General features: G+C 40.7%; 1 protein-coding gene across 5 annotated transcripts in view; it reads left to right on the plus strand.

Annotated features, from left to right (window-relative positions):
- The window catches only part of ASH2L (ASH2 like, histone lysine methyltransferase complex subunit), a 52,815-nt gene that overhangs the window by 28,361 nt on the left and 8,129 nt on the right, over nt 1-16,325 (plus strand). For 4 of the 5 annotated variants that reach the window (XM_057537096.1, XM_057537098.1, XM_057537097.1 and 1 more), the window contains 7 exons: nt 335-552; nt 6,657-6,824; nt 7,122-7,315; nt 10,473-10,565; nt 11,882-11,980; nt 12,708-12,767; nt 12,864-13,602. In XM_057537096.1, the coding sequence (XP_057393079.1) occupies nt 335-552; nt 6,657-6,824; nt 7,122-7,315; nt 10,473-10,565; nt 11,882-11,980; nt 12,708-12,767; nt 12,864-12,971 (940 nt within the window). In that variant the 3' untranslated portion in view covers nt 12,972-13,602. Of the gene's footprint in view, nt 1-334; nt 553-6,656; nt 6,825-7,121; nt 7,316-10,472; nt 10,566-11,881; nt 11,981-12,707; nt 12,768-12,863; nt 13,704-14,802; nt 14,970-16,325 lie in introns of those variants that run through there. The other variant, XR_009006475.1, reaches the window with a different exon arrangement.

A 16,325-nucleotide genomic window follows, 5' to 3' on the forward strand; every position in this document is an offset into this window, starting at 1 on the left:
CTGGAAACAGGTAGTAAGTGCTCATATCTCTTGAGTTTCTGTTCATTAGTTATAGTAATAAATATACTAAAGGCAACTGCCATTGTTCCTCTGTACCCTTTCTCCCCTGTGATCTACTGGCTCAGTTTCATAGATACCCATACAGATTAAAGTAATTTTCATTTCCCCGTTTTGCCAGCAGAGGGCAGGATGATCTTTCTGAATAATGAAAAGCATTTGAAGTTGCATGTGTTCCAGCTGAACTCTAATAAATCAGAGGCCTTTTTTATGGAAGTGAAGGCACTGGAGCTAGAGGGGGTTTTAGTTTCTTGACTTTATTTTTTCCTTTCTGCAGTGACCCTTTGTTTTCTGCTCAGCGCCTTCCCCCTCATGGCTACCCCTTGGAACACCCATTTAACAAAGATGGCTATCGGTATATTCTAGCTGAGCCCGATCCCCACGCCCCTGACCCTGAGAAGCTTGAACTCGACTGCTGGGCAGGAAAACCGATTCCTGGAGACCTCTACAGAGCCTGCTTGTATGAACGGGTTTTGTTAGCCCTACATGATCGAGGTAGGTAAGCTATTAATGATCGTGTTGGACCCAGTGTTACTTTGAACTTCTGTCGTCAGCTGTGTTCCGTCTAGAATTCGACGGACACGTCAGTCTGCTACCGCTCCCTCACCCCCATCTCTGGCTAGACCCAGCCAGGATGTGCAAGAAATACTTTCTTCCTTTTCTCTTCTTATAAGCTCTAGCCAATTATATACGGTGTGTGGGTTTTTTTTTTAACTTTGTATTTTGAACTAATTTTAAACTTACAGTACAGTTGCAAAAATAATAGAATTTCCATATATCCCTCATCAAGCTTCCCCTAATAATAAGATCTTACATAACCATAGTACAGTTATCAAAACCAGGAGATTAACATCAGTAAATGCTATGAATGAAACTAAAGACTTTAAATTTCACCAATTTTTCCTCTAGAGCCTCTTTTCTAGGATCTCACATTGCATTTAGTTATTTCTCCTTAGTCTGTTGCAGTATTAATCAGTTACTTTGTTGACTGTTCCTCAGTGAGGGTCTGTCTGACTTTTTTTCATGATGAGACTGATGTGTTGCACTTTTGGAAGAACACCGCAGACATGAATCCTTCCCACTGCATCACCTCATGAGCTGGTGATGTCGATGTGTCTTATTATTGGTTGTGTTGTCTTATTATTGGTTGCGTTAAGGTGGTTTCTGCTGTCTGCCTCTACTGTCTTTCCCTTTATAGTTCATAAATATCTTAGGGAAAGATACTGCGAGGCTATCCAAGTATCCCGTTTCTCTGTAAAGTTTTGCCCACTAATTTTAACATCCATCAGTGGATCTTGTCGGCAACAGTTGTTAATGTGGTATTTGCCTGATCATTTGCTATTTATTCCTTCCTTTCTTTATTATTTAATTGATTATTTTTATCAGTGTGCATTTAACAGATATTTATTTTATTTTGTTGCTCAAATTACTCCAGCTTTGGCCATTAGGAGCTTCTTTAGGTTGGTTCCTGTGTTTTCCTTTTTTTTTTTTTTTTTAAATTGAAGTATAGTTGACTTACAATATTGTATTACTTTCAGGTGTACAACATAGTGATTCAATATTTTTATAGATTATACTCCATTTAAAGTTATTATAAAATAATGGCTATATTTCCTGATGCTGTACAATATATCCTTAAAGCATCATTTTTTTTTAATTGGGGTATAGTTGCTTTATTTATTTTTTATTGGGTATTTGTTTTATGCATAGTGGTTTGTACCTCTTGATCCCCTAACCCTATCTCGCCCCTCCTCCCTTCCCTCTCCTCCTGGTAACCACTAGTCTGTTCTCTATATACGTCAGTCTCTTTCTGTTTTGTCATGTACATTCATTTGGTTTTTTAGATTCCACATATAAATGATAACAGAGTATTTGTCCTTCTCTGTCTGATTTAGTTCGCTGAGCATAATACCCTCCAGGTCCACCTACATTGTTGCGAATGGAATCTTGTGTCCTTTCGATAAGCGCCATCATTTTTTTTTCCTTACTTGCTGGCGTCACAAGATGTTTTTGGTTCATCTCATATTTTCCGTGCTCCAGGCCAAGTATCGGCTCCTTCTCCAAGGAGCCCGGGTTCCTTTGATTGGAGAATGGTGTTTAGAAATGAAGATGTGAGCGTTTGGTGTGCTTACTGTTACAGGGTGTTGCTTCTAGGCTTCCGCAGTGGACCGAGGTGGGAAATGTATGTCCGTATCCTGACCAACACATATATACATGCCTGTACTGAGTTTACTGTGCTACCTTGGATTTTAATCAAACACCACAAGGTTGTTCCAGCCTTCCACCTTTCCATATTTGTAACTTCTTTCTTGAACAGTAAGAGACCTGGCTCTAATTACCTCCAATACATTTTCTTACTCGTTCATGTCTAATATGCACATAAGGTGGTTTGAGAATTGCAAACCACTGTAGGAAACATTCCCTAACTAGATTACAGCATTTATGTACAGCTCTTTCTTCTTAGCCTTGCATATCCCATCAGGATACTGCTAACTTAGATTAATTCTTTCCTTCCCCACCTCCTTCAGTGTGCTTATGGTTTTCATTTGTGATACGGTAGGCTCAGTTGTTAGTGTTGGTATGCCATTTGGGGTTCTCCCACATCTTGGGGGCATGTGCGTCTGTGTCAGGGGAGTGTGAAGGGTATGTGCAACATTACTGTAGTTCTAGAGCTACTGTTGTTCACAAAGGTTTGCCCAGAGTCATCCCTCCTCACCCCTGCTGCCCCACTCTCATTTCCTCTTTTTCTCCCACTTTCCCACCCACCCTCTACATGACCAGTCTCTCTAGTTTCTAGTTCATCCTTTATTTCTTCTGCACAGGTGAGCACACACGTGTGTATTTCCTTTTATCTCCTTTTTTCATACATGAAGGGCAGCATACTGTAGATAGTCTTGCATTTTGCTTCATGCCGTTACTCCATGCCAGTTCAAAGAGCTCGTCCTCATTTTTTTCTTTTTTTAACTTTATGATATGGCATTATGTGGATGTACATGGTTTATTCAACCACTCTGAATATGGGCACTTAGATTGTTTCCAGGATTTTGGATTCATCAAGAGGCAGTGAATAACCATGGGCTTGTGTGTTTTTATATTTTTGGTGGTATACGTTCATGGTTGAATTCTAGAAGTGGAATTGCTGGACCAAACGGTAAGTAAGTATATACCTAGTTTTGTTAGATATTGCCAAATTCCCCTTCACATGGCTGTGCCGGTTTGCATTCCCATCAGCAATGTAGAGAATGTTTGTTTCCCCATAACCTCACAAACAGAAGGTGTTGTCCTAGATTTTAATTTTGGCCAGCCTGGGAGGTGAGAAATGGAATTCTCAGTGTTTTAATTTGTGTTTCTTTGAGTTTGAACATTTTCTTTCATGTTTAAGAGTCATTACCTTGTGAATTATGTTTGTGTTTTTTTATTTCCCATTTTTCTGTTGGTATTTTGGTCTTTTGTCCCTTTATGTGCTAGGGATGTTAGTTAGCCCTTTGTTTGTGGAATATGTTGTAAACATTTTCTCCCAGTTTTTCAGTTGTCTTTTAACTTTGTTTATGACTTTTTTGTCATGCAAAACTCTTTTTAATGTATAATAGTTCTTTTAATGGCATAATTTATTCAATTATTCAGAGAATAGCATTCATTATCCATTAGAATGTGAAAGTGAATTTAAATAAACTACTTTTAGACAAGTGTACCTCATGGATTTCTTTGCTGTTTTTCTGAAGTATTAATGCAAATCCAGATAGCCTATTATTTCACCCATAGATATCTCAGTATTTATCTCCAACGAGGATTTTAAGAAACATAACCACTGTGCCGTTATCTTACCCGATAGAGGTGAATAATAATTTCTTAATTATTCCATACTCAGTCCATATTCACATTTCCACAGTTGTTTAAAATATGCCTCTTTCAGTTGTTTCTTTGAATTGAATCTAAACATGTCCATATAGTTATTCCATTGGGAAGCCCATTCATTATTTCTTGAATTGATGCTAAAAGCTGTAACACTTGTACTGATGCTAGTCATTCAGAAGTGAAGGAGTCGAGTGAAGTCACTTGGACGTAATCCCTCCGTTTAATGACCATGGTACATGGATCGGTTTGACTCCTGTGAGTGACAAGCATACTTTGATAGTAGGGAAGGGCCAAATAAGTGACTTCAGGGTTTAAGAAGTGAGCCTTGTCGTGTTTCGCTCTACATAATAACTATAATTCTGGAGGGGAAAAAAATGGGAGAACACTGGCTCTTATTTAGCAGTAACATGTTAGAACTTAATACGTAGGATAGCAGTGGCTGCCTGCTGTTTATGCTGAGCCTTTTAAAAGTTAACAATAAATCTATATTGTATCTTTTAAACTTTTTATTTTGAAATAGTCTCAGATTTATTTAAAAAAAAAAAAGTTGTAAGAACAGTACTAAACTTTTTTTTTTCCTGAACTACTTGAGAGTCAGTTGCCATGATGCTGTCTCACCTTTGAGAACTTTGTTGTGTATTTCTTACAAACAAAGACATTCTCCTTGTGTTACCTAGTGCTGCATAACGAATTACCATAAAGCTTAGCATTCTAAAACTACCAGTGTTTATCATCCCATAGTTTCTGAGCGTTGGGAATCTGGGAGCAGCTTAGCTGTGTGGTCTGGCTCAGGAAAACTCAGGAAGTTGCAGTCAAGCTCTTAGCTGGGGATGGCGGTCTGTTTCCAAGATGGCTCAGTCACGTGGCTTTGACGGGACACCCTCAGGTCCTCACTGTGTAGGCCTCTCCATAGACTGCTAATTTGTCCTCATCCATGGAAGCTAACTTCTCCTAGAGCAAGTTCTCCAAGAGAGCTGTAAAGAGTTTGACCTATCTTGAAGTGGGACAGTCACTTCAACTTCATTATATTTGTTACAAGAAATTAGTCGCTAAATTCAGCCCACACTCAAGTGGAGGGAAATTAGGCTCCACCTCTTGAAAGGAAGAATATGAAAGAACTAGTGGATATTTTTTTAAACTTTCACATCTTACAGAACTGACACAACAATCAAAATCAGGAAATTAGCATCTGATTACTACCATCCAATGCTCATATTCTATCCAGGTTTCCCCAGTTGATCCAGAATGTCCATTATAGCAGAAGGGTCCAGTTGAGAATCATTTGCTGCATTTAGTTGTCGTGACTCTTAAGTCTTCAGTCTGGAACAGCTTCTCCATCTTACCTAGACTTTGACCTTGATGCTTTTGAAAGTTAGAAGGCGGTTATTTTACAGAATATCCCTCAGTTTGGTTTCCTCTCGTTCCTCATGATCCAAGTTCTGCATCTTCAACAGGAATATCACAGAAATAATCTCACATACTACATCCAAGTCACAGTGTCCCTTCCAGTTGGTTTAGATTGTCCCCTCATGTTACATAATGGTTTCTTAGTAAAGTAAGATTCAAACTATACGCAAAGGTCGAGAGGTGAATACCGTGAAGCTCCATATAGTTTTCATCCAGATTTAACAGTTGTCAAGGTTTTGCCGTATTTGTTTTATCTGCTCCTTTGTTTCACTGTCTTTTTTTTTAATTTTTAAGAAGTAAGTCTCACCCTATGTACTCTTAAAAATATGTATCTCTAAAAAGTATGGAGTTTGCTTTTATAGCCACAAGCTCTTATCACACTTAGCAAAACATATAATTCCTTGCTATCATCTGAATTCAGTCCAAATCAGATTTCCTTGATTGTCTCAAATATCTTTTTATCTTCCCACAAAATACTTATTAATTACAAAGGGGAAATAGTAATCTTATAGTGGAGAAACCTGGAAGGCACCACCTTAACCAAGTGATCAGAGTTTAACATCACCATTTGGACAGCATGTGCTTCCTGACCTGACGTACTGAGAGGCCTGGCAGTACTGCAGTGGTGTCCCGGCAGAGGCATGACCTGGACCCAGACAGGAGGAAGCATCGAACAGACCTGTTTGAGGGACAGTTCTACAAACCAAGTGACCAGTACCCTTCAGAATGTCAGGGTCATGAAAGACCTGAGGAGACACGACAACTAGATGAAATGGGGGATCTTGGATTAGATCCTGGAACAAAAAAAGGATGTTATTTGGATAATTGGTTGAACTCGAAGGTGACCTATAGATTAATGTAACAGTATTGTGTCAATGTCAATTTTCTGGTTTTGATCCTTGTGTGATGGTCACAGACGGTGTTAACACTTGGCAAGCCGAGTGAAGGACATGTGAGGACTCCACTATTTTTGAAAGTTTGAAATTGTTTCAAATAAAAAGTCTTCTAAAGGGTGGTTTATTCACATCAGGATCCAAACACATTACAACTGGTTTGTTATATTTTAGGGAATAGACAAGTATAATTAGTTTTAACCTGCCATCTTAAATAATCCATTTAATAAAAACTGCTTACTTGACAGCTTTCTTCCTTTTTCTTTCTTTCTCCTCCTTCATCTATATCTGGAGACTTTTAAACTCCTGAACTAATATTTAAAATTCCTGACTTGATATTTCTGATTTTTTATTTCGTTTTACTGGAGGGTAAGAGTTTGTGGCAGTTGTCTCCAAGTATTTCAAATAAGTTGCAGGCCTTTGTTTTAATCTCCATCACTGCAGCTCCCCAGTTAAAGATCTCCGATGACCGGCTGACCGTGGTCGGAGAGAAGGGCTACTCTATGGTCCGGGCTTCTCATGGGGTTCGGAAAGGTGCCTGGTACTTTGAAATCACGGTGGATGAGATGCCGCCAGACACCGCTGCCAGGCTGGGCTGGTCCCAGCCGTTAGGTAAGCTGGGGCTATGATACGGACGTGGCAACAGGTGGAGAGATATAGACCATCTGGCTGAGCTTCACGACTTGTAGGCTTATTGGATTGTGGTCATAAAATTCAATTCCTGAGGGTTTAGGTGGTTTGCAGTTCCTAGGAATATTTTTATAATTCATGGCTTGTGAGAAATAGTTCGTTAGCCATTTTACAAAACTGGCAAAAAAGTAAAAATAAAAAAGGAGTAGAATATTTTCCTTTAGCAAACCAGAGTTGACTTGCAGTTCTGACTTCCTGTGTATCTTTTTATTGGGACAGGTAACCTTCAAGCTCCCTTAGGTTATGATAAATTTAGCTATTCTTGGCGGAGCAAAAAGGGGACCAAATTCCACCAGTCCATTGGCAAGCACTACTCTTCTGGCTATGGACAGGGAGATGTCCTGGGGTTTTATATCAGTCTTCCTGAAGACACAGAGACAGCCAAGTCACTGCCCGATACCTATAAAGATAAGGTGAGTCTGTCCTCCCGAGAGATTCCTGGGTTTGAAGACCCGTGGCAGCTGATGCCTTCAACTGTGTGTTCTCTTAGTGATGCTTATCCATTTACATCTTTCCCAACATCTCATTTTGAAAATTTTAAGACATAACAAAATTGAAAGAATTTAAAAGTCAGTGTCCAGATACCCATCACCTAGATTCTGCCATTAACATGTTATCCATTCATTCCTCCACCCACACACCCACCCACCCACCCACCCACCCACCCATTCATCCATGTTTTTTTAACCCCCCGCCAAGTACTTAAGGGTGCATATCATTAGCTAGAGATTAACTTTTGTTTAGTTTTTTCTTTTGATATAAAATTTACAATATAAAATGAAATGTACAAATTTTAAGTGTATGTTCACTGAGTTTTGAGGTTGAGCCAAACCCCTGTGGAGACGCTGAATCTTACACCTCAGGAAGTTCCCTCAGACTCCATCCTAGTCGGTGCCAGCTCCTACCCCCACCGAGGCGACCACTGCTGCGAATTTTTCCCCGCATCACAATTCTGTTCCATTAGTTTTGCTTGTTCTTGAACTCATGTAAATGGAACCATGCACTGTGTGGTCTTTTGTGTCTGGCTTTTATTGTTTGTCATAATGCTTTTGAGATGCTTCCACGCTGTTACAGGAATCTGTGGTTTGTTCCTTTTTACTGCAGGGTAGTTTCCATTGTGCAATACCACAGTGCTTGCCTATATTCCTATTAATGGACACTGGGGCCATTTCAAGTTCGGGTTTATTATACATAAAGTTGCTATGCATATTCTTGTACAGACCTTTTTTGTCAACATGTTTTTATTTCTTTTTAGTCATTGCCTAGAAATAGAATTACTGGGTCATTATACATTTAGTTTTATAAGAGATTGTCAGACTCTCCATTCCCACTAACAGTGTATGAGTATTTTAGTTGCACTACATCCTTGCTAGCATTTGTTGTTATCAAACAATTCTAGCCACTTTGGTGGGTGTGTAGTAGTATCTCGTTTGGTTTAAATTAGCATTTCTTTGGTGACTAATGATACTGGACATTTTTTCATGTGCTTACTGGCCATTCATCTGCTTTTGTGAAGTTTCTGTTCAAATATTTTGACTTTTTAAAAAAATTGGGTTGTTCGTCTTCTTAATGAGTTGTAGGAGTTCTTCATATATTCTGGATTACAGTCTTTTGTTGGAAATGGCTTTTTAAAAAGTATTTTTCTCCTACTCTGACTTTTCTATTCATTTTCTTAATGGTGTCTTCTGATGAACTGAAGTTCTTAATTTTTATGAAGTCCATCTCAGATTTTTCTTTAGAATTATATTGCTTTCTATGAGTGAATAAATCTTTGCCTTCTCTCAGGAAGTCATGAAGGTATTCTTCCATGTTTTCTTTGAAAACATGGTTTTAGCTCTTACATCTAGGTTTCTGATCCACCTTGAATTCATTTTTGTGAATGACATGGAGTAGAGATCAAGGTTAGGGTTTTTTTTTAATATAAATTTATTTATTTATTTTTGGCTGTGTTGGGTCTTCGTTGCTGCACGTGGGCTTTCTCTAGTTGCGGTGAGCGGGAGCTACTCTTCGTTGCGGCGTGTAGGCTTCTTATTGTGGTGGCTTCTCTTGTTGCAGAGCACGGGCCGTAGGTGTGCGGGCTTCAGTAGGTGTGGCACGCAGGCTCTAGACCGCAGGCTCAGTAGTTGTGGTGCACGGGCTTAGTTGCTCCGTGGCATGTGGGATCTTCCCGGACCAGGGCTCGAACCCGTGTCCCCTGCATTGGCAGGTGGATTCTTAACCACTGCGCCACCAGGGAAGTCCCCAAGTTTAGGGTTGTTTTCTGTGTTGATACCCACTTATTCTAGCCCCATTTTTTGAAAACTCCTTTCCTCATTTCTTTGGTTCCTTTTGTGACAGTCCAATGACTGTGGAGATCTATTCCTGGGCTCTCTGTTCTGCTCATCTATTTGTTGACCTTTATTTCTGCCAGTGCCACACTGTCCTGATTATGGTAGCTTTAGAGTAAGTGCTTAAATCGGGTGGTGTCTCCTCCAAGGTTGTTCTGATAATAAGCAGTCAGAGCACATTGTATTGGTGGCATCACACTGCTGACTCTCGTCACTCCTGCCACCACCTAGAACCTTCAACGACATGAGTGCTTGGTTCTACAGTGCACAGAGGTCTACAGTTACCGTGAGGATACTGTTGGAATCCTTAAAATTATTTACTGTTTCGTTTCCATTATAAAAATTTGTTTTTAATTTGAATAAGCAATTACTAATATGTCCATAAAATGGAATACTGTGGATCTGTTCAGAAGCTACATATATACAGATATAAAATGACCTCAGGTGTATATTGTTGAATGAAAAAGTCAGGATGCAAATCAGAATGGATAGTATGCTGCCATTTGTATGCCTTTTAATTTTGAAGATATTAATATATGCCAAGACTTTCTAGAAGGATACCTGGACACTGGAACAGTGATTGCTTTTGGCAACAGAAAACTGAGTGTGGAGGGACATGGTGGGAGAGAGAGTCTTCATTTTGTGTTCTTGTATACCTCTTGAATTTTTTTCACCACAGTCAGTGTATGTATGTGTGAAAAAATTCAAATTTAAGAAAATGAATGTCGGAGAATTCCCTGGCGGTCCAGTGGCTAGGACTCCACGCTTTCACTACTGAGGGTGCAGGTTCAATCCCTGATCAGGGAACTAAGATCCCACGAGCCACGTGGTGCGGCCACAAAAAAAAGTTAAAAAAAGAAAATGAATGTCATATGTTTACCTGGGAGTGAATAGTTAAACAGAGTCTTGGGAACCAGTAAGAAAGGAGTGACCCAGAGACCACCTGTGGGAGAAACAGGTAGGGAACTAAGAGGGAATGAAGTGACCCCCCCCCCAAATCTTAGTGAGGGCCTTCTGTGAAAATATTTAACGAGCATGTGCCATCTGGTCATTCTTAAGACACACATAGTTGTTCAAAGTCTAACAAAGCTGACTCTGCAAAGATTTTAAATTTCTGTTTAGAACACAAGGACTCAGTGCTATTTGTGTGAATCTGGCTTTTTTTCCCCCCCCACGATCATGTAGCTGATGCTTCATTTTTCCTTTTTTTTTTTTTTTCTTTCCTTCTCTCTTGGTTTTCAAGGCTTTGATAAAGTTCAAGAGTTATTTGTATTTTGAAGAAAAAGACTTTGTGGATAAAGCAGAGAAGAGCCTAAAGCAGACTCCCCATAGCGAGGTGAGTCATGGTCATCAAAATGTTAGAATTAGAAGAATTTGAACATTGGGTCCAACCCCCTTATTATGAAAGTGAGGGAATTGAGGCCCACAGGGTGGATGAAGGGATTTCTGCTAACAGAGCAGCAGCAGGGCCAGCGCACTCTCCTGCCTGCCGTGTTTTGTTCTTTTGGGCTACCTGCTGCTGCTGTGAGAGGGATGACCTGGATTCTTAGAGAAAAGGGGGTATAAAACAGTGGCCAAATAAAGTCTGAGGGCAATTGAGGAAGCAAGTCAGAGATACTTAATCCTTTGTCAGAGGAGGTAGCAAGTGCGGAAGGAGGAAACTGGAATAGGAGATTCAGGGCCTCGCTGTGTGACCCGGGGGGCGGCAGGAGCTGTGATGGCTCGTTCAGTGCCTTCTAGAACTTTCCCTGCCTCCCTTCTCCAGGGTTGTTGGGAACATGTTTGCCCAAGGTCATAGCACAATCAAAGAAGGGCTGGTGCATCTGGACCAACCACAAGGGCCCAAAATAGAAGGGGAAGGGATGGAAGAAAGTTCTGAGCTGGAAACATTTTTCCATAAAAATGCTGTGAAGCCACCTGCATCAGTAATAGAAGCAAATGTAGGAGAAATAAACTAGGATTCCAATTGTCTTTAGGGAAAAAGTAGTAAAGGGAAACAGTTAATTGAGCTAAGGAGATAATACAGCCAGAAAATACAGCCAGGCAGAAGATAGCTCTTGCTGGGAAGAAGAGGTAGAGAAAGTTACTTCAGAAAAAGGAGCCTTTTCTGAAGTCCATCCATAGTGGTTAAGAGAATATTCAGGATAGTTTCGAGAGAGAAAGGACAAAGAAATGAGGATTCAGAGACTTTGACAGAAGATCCTGCGAGATTTTCAAAGTAGAAATGCAGAAGTGAGGACCTAAGGCAAGGGAAGGGGACAGATAAATGAGCTCAAAAGGGTATAGTTCCAAGGGATCGTTACCTTTTATAAATATAATGTAATGAAAAACAGAAAGTGGAACTGTTTGATATAAGTAGCATAGGAATTCAGAAAGCAAATAAACCTGAGGACCAAGAAAAAAAAAAAAAAAAGCACCATTGCACCTCAAAAAAAAACCTGAGGACCAGCTGGAATAGTGCATGTAGATAGGCTCTGAAAAATCTAAGGTATTATATAAATGTCAGCTATTGCTATTACACAAGCTACATGCTATTCTTAGGATTTCTTCAAGTGCTGCCACCATACTGCTAATCAAGGGTTCTCCAACAGAGTTCTTTTTTAGTTTGTTCTTTTTTAAAATTCTGAAGTAAAACTGTGGTTTTTGTTTCAGATAATTTTTTATAAAAATGGTGTCAATCAAGGTGTGGCTTACAAAGATATTTTTGAGGGGGTTTACTTTCCGGCCATCTCGCTGTACAAGAGCTGCACGGTACGTATCGCCTGTTCATCCTGTGAACACAGCTTGAGGGAGATAGGTGGACGGCTGTGGTGAAAGAGCCATAGATGGGATTCTAGAAGGAAATCTGAAAGGCCTAGGAGTGGGATGGGAGCGTATTCCTCCTGTTACTGCTTGTTCCAAAAACATGTGGGTCCTCCAGGAAGTATCTGCTTGGACAGATAAAGATCATGCGGTTATTGTAAAGCCCCATACCTTTCCTTTGGATGTGCTGTGTGGCCACTGTTGTTCAGTGTAAAGGATCTAAAGTATTTACACGCATAAATCAATTTGGTGTTATGTGTCGTGATAACCTACTATCATTAGTAACTGTTGCTTATAGTGATTTTTTAAAAAATATGATCCAGCATGAAGGGACTATCATTAGAGCCTACCAGCTAAAAAAACCAAACTATTTGAAAAGGCAATGCCTGGAAGTTTCCATGTCCTCTTACTCTGTCAGTAGCCCCCATTGAAGTAATATAAGGAAATCTTTAGGTTATAAACAGAAATCAGCACAAGTTTATTTTATTTACCTAATTCTTGATGGCTATTATAGGGTATTGACCACTTTTAGCAGTATTAATGTATATCATTTGTTTCAGTTATACCGTGAATATCACAGCTACATTTAAAGCGAGAAATTTCCCATGTCACGTGAAGGTGTTCACTACTTTCTTCTTTTGTTTCTTCATGTCTGCTTGGATTGAATTTATCCCAGGTCTCCATTAACTTTGGACCATGCTTCAAGTATCCTCCAAAGGACCTCATGTACCGCCCTGTGAGTAACGTTGAACGTGTCTGCGTGCATCCTCAGTCTTCTTGCTGCACTTCCTCCAGTCTCACCTCCCCTCTCTGTTCCTTGTTCCTCCCGCAGATGAGTGACATGGGCTGGGGCGCTGTGGTGGAACACACTCTGGCTGACGTCTTGTATCACGTGGAAACAGAAGTGGATGGGAGGCGGAGTCCCCCGTGGGAACCCTGACCAAGTCCCCTTTTCTTTGCAGACACGGACTTCCTGGGGAATAATATGAGCGGGTTTTGTTTTTGTTTTTTAACTGTGGCAAATGTTTTCCCGAAGATACTGCAGAACACGGCCTCTGCTGTAGCAAATGAGAGGCCGGGTGGGTCTGAGAGAGACTCCCTGCCCTGCAGCACTCCCCCTTGTATCATGGCTTTTACTTCGTGTGCCATTCCCAGCAGCTGCCGACCCTGGGGTCCCGTAAGCGCCCCGGGAACCGGGCCTGTGCCGTGTACCCCACCAGCTGAGACTTGCTGCTCGCTGTGTTTTCTAAGGAGTGGGTGACCTTGCCCAAGTAGCTAACATGTTTAAAGACACGTCCCTCTGCGGGCATTGCTGCCATCCCGCCTGGTTCCCAAGGAAGTGGTGGGCCCGTTTCTGAGAACAGCTGAAATCCATGGCTGTACATTCCAAACCAGTTTAACAGCTCTTTCCTTTCGCCGTGGGTGTGTTTTTGTTATTAATTTTGAGGTGTACCTTTGAACACTGGGATCTCTGAAACTACTAGGTCTGTAGAACTATTCTTGTGAAGGGAACTTGCTTGCAGCTTTAACAATTAGAAACTCTTCCCAAATAAAACTTGTCTTCGAGTGTGTGTGGCACTTTGCTTCCCTTTCAGGTTGGGGTCCATGTGGCGACAGTGTCGGAACAGTAAGGCACTCTGAGGAAGGGGAGCCAGCCTTGGAGGAGAGACAGGTTTCTATCTCCACCCTCCCCCGTTGTTCGTTCCCTCCAGCCAATTTGACCACCCCCTCTTATCCTGTGAAACCCGACTCTCAAGAAGGTGAACAGGGGGCACTTCCCTGGGGGTCCAATGGCTAAGGCTCTGCGCTTCCAATGCAGGAGGCCCAGGTTCGATCCCTGGTCAGGGAACTAGATCCCACATGCCGCAACTAAAGATCCCACGTGCCACAGCTAAGACCCGGCACAGCCAAATAAATAAATAAATTTTAAAAAGTAAATAAATTTATTTATTTATTTATTTTTGCCTGCGTTGGGTCTTCGTTGCTGCGCACGGGCTTTCTCTGGTTGCAGCGAGCGGGGGCTACTCTTCGTTGCAGGGTGCGGGCTTCTCATTGCGGTGGCTTCTCTTGTTTCGGAGCACAGGCTCTAGGTGCGTGGGCTTCAGTAGTTGTGGCACGCAGGCTCAGTAGTTGTGGCTCACGGGTTCTAGAGTGCAGGCTCAGTAGTTGTGGTGCACGGGCTTAGTTGCTCCGTGGCATGTGGGATCTTCCTGGACCAGGGCTCGAACCCGTGTCCCCTGCATTGGCAGGAGGATTCTTAACCACTGCGCCACCAGGGAAGTCCTAAATAAATATTTTTTTTAAAAAAAGGTGAACAGGAACTTAAAAGGGTAAATGGTCTCCCTCCAGCTCTTCCCTTTGAACTTGTGTGTTGATCTGTGCAGGTTATCTTCCTGCCTTGCTTATCTTCCTTTGTAATACATGATGATTAAAGGACAGTTTTCAGAAGACTAAAAACTAGAATGTAAGAATGAGCCTTCCCCGGGGTCCCTGAGTGCTTCCCTGTCCCCCTTTTAATCAGTGGCAATGCAGTCCTCCCAGGATTGCTCCAGACTTCCCTGCGTGTAACTTCCTACCTAGGTTAATAGAGTGGTTCACCAAGAGTCCGGTAATATGTTGCCAAGGATCCCCATATATTATGCCTGTTTAATTTCCCAAATTTCAAGTGACTGTTGGTATCTTAACACAGAAGCTTTGACTAATGTATTTGTCTCCTAATGAATCACCCAGACCCAGGGTCTTTGTTTCGGTCATTCCACCTCTCTTAACAGGAAACCCAACAGAATCAGGCTGAGGTCTATTCATTCGTGGTCTTATGGAGCAGACTTGGTTATAAAGCTTCTGGATCATCAGGGTTTGAAGAACTCTAAGTAAACGAGGATGGTGTTATCTAGAGGAAGCTGGAGATGAATTCTTTGTAGCATGAATTACCACACATGTAAGTTATGCACCCACTCTCCATTTAAATGATCAAATTAGGGGTTTGTGCATTTCGCTTTCATAAATTGGAGGTTACAGAAATAATGATTTTTGCCTGTTTATACTGCATATTCTGTGTGTGTGTTTTGATTAGATTCATTTGAAGGGCTCAAGGAATACCCACTCTTCTTACAGTCCTATATAAAATGGTTTCTGTAAGCAGATCATCACTGACAATTCATTTTATTCCAGTGTAAAATTAAACAAGTGAGAAAATATCTCCCCAGGTACCTCAAAGACACAGTTGCATAGTTTGAAAAAGGCAAATTATAATCAAACTCAAAACCATGGTGTGTGTTGAAAGCCCATTTCTTTACTGTCAGCCTGTTCTCTTGAAACCGGAGCATATGTTGCTCTACACATCTTTCAACAAGTAACCCTTTCTCTTAGCTGGGAGTGGATGATAATTCTGTTCTAGAAACACTTTTACAATTATCCCATCTCACTCTGAAGCTCCTGGCTGGATAAACATAATTTCATCTATGCCAAAAATAGACTACTAAGAAACAATCAGAATAAATATTAATAAATATCTCTATCAGTTGTAAATTCTCAATACCTCAATAAATTATAACAGCATTCCTGCTACTGCTCATTTGTTTAATAAATAAGCTAGAACTCTAATTCCAAATGGTGTAAATCATCAATGCTGTTAGCCCTGGAATGGAAGAGCTTCAAGTGATTATGGAATGGAAAAGCTTCAAGTGATAATGGTTAGGTTTTCATCCTACTTATACATTTTAGCCAAATAACCCCATCTCAACTTACATTTTTTAAGCACCAATTCTCTGAATCTTGGAAAGGGATTTTGCTGTCACCCTATCACCCCTTCTTCCAGCCATCTCCTCCAAAATAGTAAAACATTGACCTGTTAAAGCAGAGAAATTGGCAGCCCCGAGTCAAGCTAAGAGGAAATGTAATAGACTCCAAACTAAAGATTCAGCTCCCTTTTTAGGTCTAAACAATCACTAATGGGAAAGTAATAAAATTTGCTTTTGTTTGATTTTATCTTAGTAATACCATTCTGTCACTCGCCTTTGGTTCTATCCTTTTAATTAGGTAAATAAAAATCTTCAGTCATAATCTTCATCTTCCAATGCCCGTTAATCAGCTACCAGCTATAAAGTTCTTTTAAGAACTGATTTAGTCTTGTGCTTATCCTGTAAATTAAATTTTTATGAAAGATTCTGGTGACAGATCCTCCATGATTGAATGACCTAAGTCCCCTGGAGTTTTTCCTTTGAATGAGGTAGGGGACTTAGTTTAACTAATTAAAGTCATCATCCATGACTCCTTTAGTATGAAGTTGCAATTT

This window comes from Balaenoptera acutorostrata, chromosome 21 (genome assembly GCF_949987535.1).
Source record: "Balaenoptera acutorostrata chromosome 21, mBalAcu1.1, whole genome shotgun sequence".
Taxonomy (NCBI): Eukaryota; Metazoa; Chordata; class Mammalia; order Artiodactyla; family Balaenopteridae; genus Balaenoptera; species Balaenoptera acutorostrata.